The sequence below is a fragment of the Coenobita brevimanus genome, chromosome 45 (genome assembly GCF_032717465.1).
Source record: "Coenobita brevimanus isolate Jiangsu-jjx chromosome 45, ASM3271746v2, whole genome shotgun sequence".
Classification (NCBI taxonomy): domain Eukaryota; kingdom Metazoa; phylum Arthropoda; class Malacostraca; order Decapoda; family Coenobitidae; genus Coenobita; species Coenobita brevimanus.
The window spans coordinates 3,197,227-3,208,184 of record NC_136998.1 but is presented as its reverse complement, the minus strand read 5'-3'; the positions used below and the strand labels follow the sequence as shown (position 1 = coordinate 3,208,184).

Here is a 10,958-nt window from a genome sequence, read left to right as displayed (position 1 = left end):
AGTTATGCAGGCTATATAATGACCTAGACAGTACAGCAGCATTTCATACCAAGTGTCCTTGGAGGCGACCCGATACACATGCGGCAGAGGGAAGCCACAGAATTCTGATGCCATAGAGAGTGTGTAGGCACCCATGTTGAACCACACGAGCCGGTCGCCCACCCTCAGGTCATTTGGCAGCGCCACACATTTAACCAGCACGTCCATTGCTGCACAGCTATCTCCCCACACATCGCACTCCACCTCGCTCCCGTTCTCGGCCTGTAATTGCAAGAGTTGGTCTTGTCATTACTATACTTCATCTGTCTTAACTCGGTGAATACTTTTATTCCATAGCTCAGCAGGAATATCAGACAAAACAGCAATACCTCTGCGTCAGTCGGGCCCGTTGCCACTACGTCCAGGAGTTTTTCACATCACTAGGAACAGATTAAAGTTAAATGCACCTTTTGTCCCACTCAACCCCACACTTTTAAGCTGAAGAGTTACCCATGTAATATTTAACAACACTAGGGTCTGGAGTCACAAAAAACACATCATCAATTCCCTGTCCTGGCATTTTTTTTTTTTTAATGGAATTACAAGATAAACTGGATGACTCTTCACTCCTCTTTCCTTTCTCATTCTGAGAAACAAAATTACTCGTAATATTAGTCCTTCGTATTTATGTTTTCTACTTGCCAAAAAAAAAAAAAAAAAAAAAAAGGAAAGAAACATGGCAATATTTTGCACTCTCCAGTTTCTTCCTCAAAAAGTAAATAATATAATCTCATTTGCGACAGGAAAAATCTCTTAGTTATCTGTGACCTAACACCTGAATCCTTAAGGGGTGGCCATAAACTCATCGCATCATGTCACTGTGTCCTCTGTTATCTGACTGCCTTCAGTCCAAGTCAAACACCACTCTCTTACAGAACCGACCATTCAAATCCATACGTCTATAATATTCTCGGTTTTTCCCTCCCCTCTTCCCCTTCACCCCACTCACATAACCCCATCCGTCTGTCTTCCTCCATCCTCTCCATATGGTAAACCATCCCGGAACTGCCTCCTACTGCTTTGTAACACATCCACATCATCATCATCATCATAACACTCCTTCACTTCCTCATTTGTCTGTCTCAGTCTCCACTTAACATCACACGCTCGTTTCGGATAACTAATATCCTTTGCTTTACTCCTGATCTGCGGCTTTCAAGCAAGTTGACTAATTCACCTCTATACCTTAAAGACGGGATAATAATGCTGCCATGCAGTAACCCTTTTCAAATACCGACCCCCCCTTCTCGTTAAACTTTCCTTTTCTCTTTTTAGTAAACAAGTAACCTGTCTTCCCTACTGTAGACTAACAATTCATGCACCACTTGTGTGCAGTCTGGTGAATCATTCTGCCACTTGCCATTGTACTGAGAGGGTCGAGTCTGAATTTCTGATTTTTTTTTTCTTTGTTCGTGCACGTGACTTCACTGATTTTCGTCCTCAAACCACTATGGCAGATTTTAATGAACAGAGAGTGAGCATTATTTATTATTTCTCCTTTGGAAAACCGAGGCTGAGGCAGTGACATATATATATATATATATATATATATATATATATATATGTGTGTGTGTGTGTGTGTGTGTGTGTGTGTGTGTCTATCAAATTCTGCAGAGCATGTTATTTTGTGTATATTATATTTTTACTTTTATTGCGTGCACAGGTTTACCTTAACCTACTCAGCTTAATAAAGTCTTCTGGCGTCAGTTTCTTCAGTTCACCAATAGTTCACGTAGCCTGAACCATGTCCGACATGTTTACCCAAATGATTAATAGATATGATTCACTGAAATTATGTGTTTTACTGCTACTCCCGTCGAATTTAACATCGATGTACTGTGCATACACATAATTTTGTACCAAATACTAGCCTTTTATTAAGAAGGAATGTCAAACACTGTGATCAAATGGTGATAACCGGGTTTGCCAGGCCATTCATACCCCTGAAGCTACGATATAAACACACTGCTGCCACATATGCCACAAAGCGCCAGGCACTGTGCCTGGCATCTGTGCTGATAAATGTACTTCTCACCAAGCTTCTAGGGGCGCGTCCACACGTGTACTCGAACATATGTTGGCAACACAGCTGGCAACATGTTCGGGAACATGTTTGCAGCAGTATTTGGACAGATGTATGCAAACATATTTCAGTGCAGCTTCGAACACTGGCAGCAGAGATGATGGGATAAGTGTGTCCATACGAAGCAGCTGAGACTTATCATGATGTTGCCAACATGATCTGGACGCTGCTGTACCCAACATGTTTGCAGCGTGTTCGTTACTGTGTTGCTTACATGTTACCAACACTTGTTTGAGCACTCGTGTGGACGCGCACTGATACGTCGCTTAATTTGCCATACTGTGCATCACAGAGCCTTTTCTGTAAACACCCTGCCGCGGCAAGAGCGCACTGCAGTTAGTGAACACAGCGATGTTTGCCAGCAACTGGCTGGGAATCCTTGACTTGTAATTAGCATTACACTTGAAATATAACATCAAAGCATAGTGCGACATAACATCAAAATTTTCCTGAACCCTGCCTTCCCAGTCACAAGAAACGCAGTTCATATACATATGCACCCTTTGCATACAGGAAAACAATAGTAGAGTAACTGGCATCAGTTCACCAGAATATCATATAATTAAAATGCTTAACCCAAAAGCCTGACGTCTTTGCCCTTCTGTTATTAAAGAGTATTATATCTTACCTTAAGGGGTCGTGGATGACTGAGAGTGTAAATCATAAAGAAATGTTTGAATGATATGAAGACACTGTCGTCCGTGATGTATTTGATGCTTGTGATTTGCCCTTTTTCATTTTTGTGATCCTTCCTGCCAGTGACGGTGGTGGTCAGTGTAAAGCTTGCCGTTGCAACATACCTCCCAGGCTCCGCTATGACCTGATGCAGTTTCAGAACATTATTTTAATCATGAGTTGTAATGAATTACATTTAACTTAAAATAGAGTCTGAGTTGACAATTTTACTTGCTGTATGATTTAATAGGCACATTTCTGCAAATAAATGGAAAAAGGACCCATATCTGTGTTGTGAGTAGATGTGAATGCAATCTGTAGACATTTTCTGTGTCATCTAACTGAAGAAATGGAAAGAGGAGAATTCAGAATCTGATGTTAGAAAAACTGATGAAAACATGTAGCGCCACCCATATCCCAAATCCACATCGCTAACCCCTACACAGTACCAGGACCACTAGCTGGTCGCTTACCCAGCACTGGGGATTAGAGGTAGTCAAGGTGCCGTTGTATTTGTTATCACCACAGAGAAAAACTGCTGTCCAATGAAGACTGCTCAAGTCACTGTAATGTGAAAGTTTTGGTCCAACAGGTGTGAGGGCATCATGGTAAGGGTACGATGGTGAAGAGGCGGTGATAGAGATGGTGATGTGGCTATAAGGGTGATGGTGTGGTAGTAGGGGTGGTGTGGGATGGCATGTCTGAAGTGAGACTGGTTGAAGTGTGTGGTGGGACGGAGCTGGTGTAGTGTGTGCCGGCATGATATGAAGGTCCAGCACACAGAAACACAGTTAACAATCGGCACTAGTCACATACCATGCACTTCTTGTTTACTCCTCTTTCTTCTATGACCATACTGCAAAGGCGTCACTATACTGTGTGTGTGGACTTGTTCGTTTTTATTTTATTTTTTATGTGATTCCCGCCTCCAGAGAATAAGTGAGGCAAGTCTCTTTGCAGCCAAAGGAGGAGGAGGAGGAGCCAGAGGAGGACGGAATCTAATTGAAATATCTGCTTAATTACACACACACACACACACACACACACACACACACACACACACACACACACACACACACACACACACACACACACACACACACACACACACACACACATATATATATATATATATATATATATATATATATATATATATATATATATATATATATATATATTTATATATATATATATATATATATATGAAATATATGAAGGGTGAGGGGTAACAAATATGCTGTGACAGAAATGGACCTTGCTAGAGGGGAACAAGTCAACAGTGACAGCAGTGGAAATGAGCTACTTCAGAGGAGCATGTGGAGTGACATGGAGGGACAAGTTGACGAATGAAGAAGTGAAGGAACGTTGTGGGATGGATGTGGATGTGGTTGAGAGAATTAGGAGAAATACACTGAGGTGGGTTGGACATGTGGAGAGAATGGAGAATGAACGACTGACTAAGAGGGTGTATGTAGGTGAGGTGGAGGGAGAGAAAGGGAGGAAAAGACCGAGGATGAGGTGGAGAGATGGAGTTGAGAGGTATATGAGAGAGGGGGGAGTGAGTTGGGGGGAGGGTAGGCAAATGGTGGATGACAGAGCGACTTGGAGGCGTTTTGTCTGCGGCCACCCTTGGCGGGATTAGGGCGTCGGACTATATATAGATAAATAGATAGGAATCTTTTTACTTACATTTCCTGTGAGCTCTGTATTTCATAGACTTCTCCTAAGGAGAGAGACTACACAGATACGAAGGGCATGTTAGCTGTGTGTTTGTGTACCTATGTGGGAATGCAAGCATTCGTTGCATGTTTTTTTTTTTTTTTTTCAGGTAGATGCCCTCATGTTACTGGGCAGGTGTATATTAATGTATTAATGCAAATCTGTGAAGAAAGTCTTCGTGTTATTAAGTATTTGCGTGCTTTTCATTTATGTTCACAATGCCATACAAGTCTACAAATTATTTTTTTACTTCTCTAATGGCCTGTGGCATATATTTTAAGAGATGCCACAGATCTACAGCATGCCTCTTACGAGCGAGATTTTCAACTTCACGCATCAAAGTCTGGAGGGGATCAGCGTCACATAAATTTTGTGGTATATGACGTTAAGGATAGTCTCTTATCCCTGCCCTTAGGGTTGAGCCCAAAAACAAAAAGTAATAGCTATTATGAACGAACTTTTTTACGGTTCCTGACACATTTACAGTGACGTTAGTACCAGATGATGGCTTAAACCTGTGTGAAAAAAACAAACTGATATTCAAGTTAAAAATAAGTACAGGCCTGACAGTGGCTATAGGCAGGAAAAGAGGGACGAGATAAATTATCGAAAATACACATCATGCACATGTTACTGAATACTGAGCTAATAGGCAACTTATACAAGCTTCGACAGTATCACTGGCGATCCAAAAGGGCAATAGAAACTCCGGCTCAGACAGGTGCCAGTTTCCTACCAAATGGGAAACTTTCAACCACAAGTATTCCATAACTGTGGTGAGCTGAGCAGAACTATTTCATGACTACATGTGCCATACCATTTACAAAGTGTTGGTAAACATCAGAACGCATTTCATGTTGGTCGCTGAACTTGTTAGGTAACCGAACCATGAGAAACAGAAATACCATTCCCAGTCTTAGTCAACAAGTTAACCATTGAGAGACACAGGAACCACATCCTCTGTGATATGGATTGTTTTAAGTGAAAGTATAGAAAGAAAGAATATTCATGGTCATCACGATCCTCTCCCGCTTAAACATTGTCAGCATTCATGGCATTCGTGAGCTGTTTTATTTCTCCCGTGAACTCTAGAGAAAGTTAAAAACCCACTCAATATAGTTGCCTACTACAGGAAACCCCGAACAAGCAAACGACAGACATCCTAATCCTTGCCTATCGAAACAGCCATTTTTGTATCAATTCTCGTTAGGTGACATATCAAACCTGAATTCCCGATATAGAGGTTAATATCTAACTGACTTTTTCGGCAGTGTAAGGTTATCAGTTCCAAGCCACAAATACAGCTAAACAAGCCCTCAGTCTATCGACACGAACGGCAGTCAGAGGATGTGTTTTAGATATGATTTTCAGCCGTGATTATTGAGTTACTGTACACTGTAGGAGCTCAGTTGCTGGCAGTGTGTTTGTTTAGTCGTCTGCTGACTTTATTATGGCTGTATGTTATCACTGGTTGGGTAAGGTCACCAAGTAAATCTCTATCTCTGGAAGTTTTGGTAAGGTCACCAAGTAAATCTCTATCTCTGCGAGTTTTATTTATTTATTTATTTATTTGTTGCTGTTGTTTTGTCAATTAGCAGTTGATCCAGGATGTCAGACCACAACAAAGGTAAAAATTTAGGGGGTCGTGTTACTCTACAATGTATAACTGCTGTTGCAGGTATTGTGCTGTTTATAGTGCCAATTGCATCATTATTTGTAGAGCCTGTACTAAAACAGATATTTAATTAATACAATATGGCGATGTGATGGGGTTGGGTAAATCATGAAAGAGTAAACCGCTATGGCTGCTTTCTCATTTTTATGTATCCCTTTTCATGACATAAGCCTTTTGGATAAACGGAGACTCCTGTGTACAGAAAAAAGCATTAGGTTGATTACTAAGTGTTGGGTTACCCACAGGTAACATTATATTCAGTAACTGTTGTTGTTGTTGTTGTTACTGAGCAGCAACAGTCTGCCTGGTCAAGCAGTCTCATCAACCGCAGGCAAGCAACGGCGTCTGCAAGGACATACCATGCAGCGAAGCGATGTTCTCTCACGATTAACAACCTTTCGCCACGACGAGGTACGAGGAAAAGTATGGAGGTTTGGATCCGAGACTGATACTGCACTTGTATCTGTGCACACAGTGAACAAGAACGTCTATATAGTAGGCCCCATATCACCCGTTGCCTGGTTAATTGGTTGCCACTCAATATTGTAATAGTTTTCTGGGTTACAGGGCACCATCAGGCTTGTTACTCAATGTAAATCCACATAAAGTGTAAAGAAGGGTAATAAAATTGTCAGGATGGAATGGGAATAATAGGTAAATAGGAGAGTAGACACGGGAATATGCAGATAAAAGAGAAGGAAAAATTACGCAGTGAGTACTTAACGGTCGCCACCAACAGCAACAACCTCATCACCAACAACAAGAACCACATCACATGATGGGATGATGGATGACCTAAACTATTCAGTGTATTAGAGAGAGAGAGAGAGAGAGAGAGAGAGAGAGAGAGAGAGAGAGAGAGAGAGAGAGAGTCCATAAGGAAATGAATCCATACTGGTTTTACCAAACTCGTTACAACTAACCATATTTTAAACACACACACACACACACACACACACACACACACACACACACACACACAGTCCATAAGGAAATGAATCCATACTGGTTTTACCACACTCGTTCCAACTAACCACATATATATTAAACAGCTTTTATGTTTCGGGCAAGAAACACACATTTTTCTTCTCAGACGAATATCTCGTAAAACCTAGTTTTCATTTAGATTTATCTATGAAACATAAGTAATCTCTTGTGTCATCTATGTCAACTACAGTGTATGTTGCCATTATTGCGATGTACATAATTTGCATGACTCTGAAGCTGATTTATTAAAATGAAATTGCGGGGAAAGAAATGCTACAGAAATATGTCAGTGACAATAGAGGGTAGATACAGATTTGAAAAACAGTACAGTTATAACTTCAAACCGTCAAGGTGTGGACACACTCTGAAAATTAAATGATTATTTCTGGAGCATGTATAACGATACACTTTCTGAACTTTGTGAGTTGCTGCTGACCACACTCTTCAACATGGAATGAAGGTTGATTAAATCTAATGTCTGTTCATTTATGAATATCAAAATTTGACTTTCGCACACTATGCCAAAATAACATTGCTGTACGTGCTTATATATGATAAAAATTCTTTGTTTTTACGTATTCTAACTCTCGTGGATTACCTTGATATCTTGTTCAGGGAAAAAGGTGGATATTGCGGAGTTGACATGCTGAGCTATGTCCTGCATTAACTGGTCGTTGTTTCCTGGGAAGCCTCCACCTATGTCCAAAAGATATGGCTGGAATCCAGACGTTCTCGCATCATCAAACACCTGTTAGGTGAACAAAACATTTGCAGTAACAGCACTGTATACATGGTGGTTTATGTACCCTATTGCATAACACAGTTCTCGTTCGTTCCTGGACTGCCCAGTCGGTGTTTGCAATATAATATGCTTCACATCATTTCCCACTTCTCATTTTCCCTTCCATTATTTAAAGTACCAGATTTTTCTTTCCACTGGGTGCATGGGAGATTAATGATGTCATGAGGCAGCTAAATGTCTACACCTTTCAAACCAGCAATCTGGGCCATCTTCATACAAAAAAAAGGTGTTACAATTATGTATCACTCTTTTTTCTTAGTGTTAAACTCCTGCGCCAAGCACTGAATGAATGTACACAGAAAATTCAGTATAAACGCAACAGAAAACCCAAGAGTATCAGCTGCCTATCAATATTATCCTGGCCTTTTCTCAGGTACCACATTTTTCATTATAGTCTGCATTGCGACCCGTATATTTCGCCCTCCCTCCCTGCCCCTTGTGTCATGTGATGTCAACTCAGTCTACTCTTGTGTGTGGAGAATGGGGATACTTAATGAAATAGTATATAAATATTGCGTCTATGGAGGGTACATATGCAGATATAATAAAGCATTGTAACTGTTTTGGAGAGTAGACAATGATTCAAGGAAGACCATACCTGACTGAGGTGTCCCTGCAACACACAGAATTTACTCGCTGAGACACATGGGGTGGGCAATATAGCCCACTACCCATATAAATATTACACTAAAAGCCCTATACTTTTGCCACTTGCTGCATCAGAACTAACCGAACATAAAAAGTTCCAGTATTTATATATGACTTGCTGGAAACACAATTTTGTAGCTAATGGCATACCTACGCTAACCTGAAGTGGTCAGTAACGAGGTAATAATGCTTGGTTACTTTACTCAACGTAACTACGAAATTTGAGCACTTTTGGTGTGTTTTAAATTATGAATAATTTTACTTTATTAATAATTTTTTCCAACTTTTACTTCGTTAATATTGTACAAAGCAGTGTTTGCCCATAATCACCCACCTTTAGGAAGGCAAGGTGATATAATTTTTGTTGTTGTTTTTTTGTGTGTGTGAGTGTGTGTGTGTGTGTGTGTGTGTGTGTGTGTGTGTGTAATTCACCGGGTCGGTCAGGATCACTTGATGGTCGTGATCGTCAGCTTTTTACCCTCCCGGAAGGGAGCTGAGAGCTCATATAGTCCGATCTAAGGGCAAGGCTGTGACCTTCACACACACACACCCGTCCCCTTGCTCAAGGGGGACAGTAACCACCCACTTCATCAGTGAAACTTTTCGCAACCCGAGCGAGGCGCGAACTCCCGTCCACCAGTTGGCAAGCGAGAACGTTACCACTGCACCAGCGAGCGGTGTGTGTGTGTGTGTGTGTGTGTGTGTGTGTGTGTAGTCAAAATATTTCGGATTGTTGTGGACGAATTTTCACCAAACTTTCCAAAAATAGCAATTTATGGATATGCGGGAGCCTATTACTTTTGGTGAGGATATGATAAAAAGTGACTGAAAGCCATTCACCATACTTTTCTTTTTAAATTTGTATTGACCTTGTGAAACGCAGTGGCTGAATTCCCTAGAGTTTTCTCAATTTACTTGAAGCTTGATTTAAGAGTAACTTAGCCAACTTTGTGGGCGATTAGCATTCGGCCCCCGAATGCTTCTATTGCATTACTTTATCGATTAGTTTTTAATTAATAGCTATGGGCCATAATGTGGCCATTAAACCAAATAGTCTACTGCATATACAAAAGACAGTCAAATATACAAAAGACACTTAAATCATAATTAAGGTTATGGATGGCCAAGTCACACGGGAAGCGGTGGTATGAAGGCCGATGCCTAAAAGCCGGTTAAACTGCAGCCGAAGCAGATCAACTGGAATCTGAGTCCGAGTCCAAGCCGGGGCCGTGAAGATGGGACAACACGACCCCAAGGGTATAAAAAGAGAATTCGAACCTCCTCTGGGTCAGTTACATCATGAAGGGACCCCCATTGCTGCTAATGGAAGAGCAAGGCCCGCAGGTAGTCCCCTTGCTGAATTCCCGCTCGCCGTACTCCGCAGATGCCTTTCCATCATAGAATCACAGCTGATTCTCCATGCTCTTGAGGCCAAACTGGGTGAGGGAGGTAAAGTTGTCCCAAGTGAGTCACTGGGCCAAACCAGAGGGCGAGGGACTCATCGGTGGCTGCCCTGCAGATGGAGTTTGAGTCACAGCCAGAAACACCACGGGAGACACAGAGGAGGCAGGAGCTCCAACCTCAGGCGGTGATCAGGGTGCCTCATCCCCAACCTCCATGGGCACCTCATGGAGGGGCTGAGAGGCAGACCAGCGGAAGACAGCACGCCCCAACAGGCGGGTCGTCATCGGAAGAGTAGAGGATTGTAGCAGCAGCACCCTCTTGAGGGTCACATAGGACCCTGGACGATGACGACTGATGAGTAGCCCTCCTTCCAGGCCTCCTCTGTACCACGAGTGAGGAGGATAAAGACTCGGGGGATTGTGATGGCAGGAAGCCCGTTGGCCTGGAAGATGGTGGGCAGGCACTGGGCAGAAATCTCCCCCAGGGAAGGCCTTGGGAACCTCCACATCAAGGATAATAGAGGCAGAGGAGGCAGAGAGAGAGGCAAGAGCAGCAGAAGGAAGCTGACGCTGGCGCCGACGACGGGAGAGGGCGTGGGGGAGTCCCGCATCACCAGGCCTGAAGGGCCAGTGACAAAGGCAGCTGCAGGACCCTTAGCACCCTCCCTCCACCACAAACTCCACTACCTCGCCAGCAGCAACTGAGGCACAAAGTGGGTTGGGAGTCACAGCCAGAAATGGGAAGTTATTGAATGCCGAGAAGACTATGTAGGAGGGTGCTAAGGCTTCAGTGCGTTTGGAACTGAATGAATATTTCTGTCTGAATGTTGTGATTAAATAGGAAGTGCCATATCTCCATGGTTGTTCAATCAGTATATGGATGGGCTTATAAAAAAGAAACAAGGTAAAGCAGTGAATGCCGGA

General features: G+C 42.4%; 1 protein-coding gene across 1 annotated transcript in view; it reads right to left on the bottom strand.

The window, feature by feature from the left end:
• Positions 1-10,319, bottom strand: part of LOC145398389 (ornithine decarboxylase-like) — a 15,308-nt gene extending 4,989 nt beyond the window's left edge. The window contains exons 1-4 of the mRNA XM_080271265.1: positions 10,245-10,319; positions 7,780-7,929; positions 2,751-2,942; positions 50-261 (exon numbers count right to left, since the gene is read on the bottom strand). Coding sequence (XP_080127391.1) covers positions 50-261; positions 2,751-2,942; positions 7,780-7,929; positions 10,245-10,319 — 629 coding nt within the window. The remainder of the gene's footprint in view (positions 1-49; positions 262-2,750; positions 2,943-7,779; positions 7,930-10,244) is intronic.
• Between the last annotated feature and the right edge of the window lie 639 nt (positions 10,320-10,958).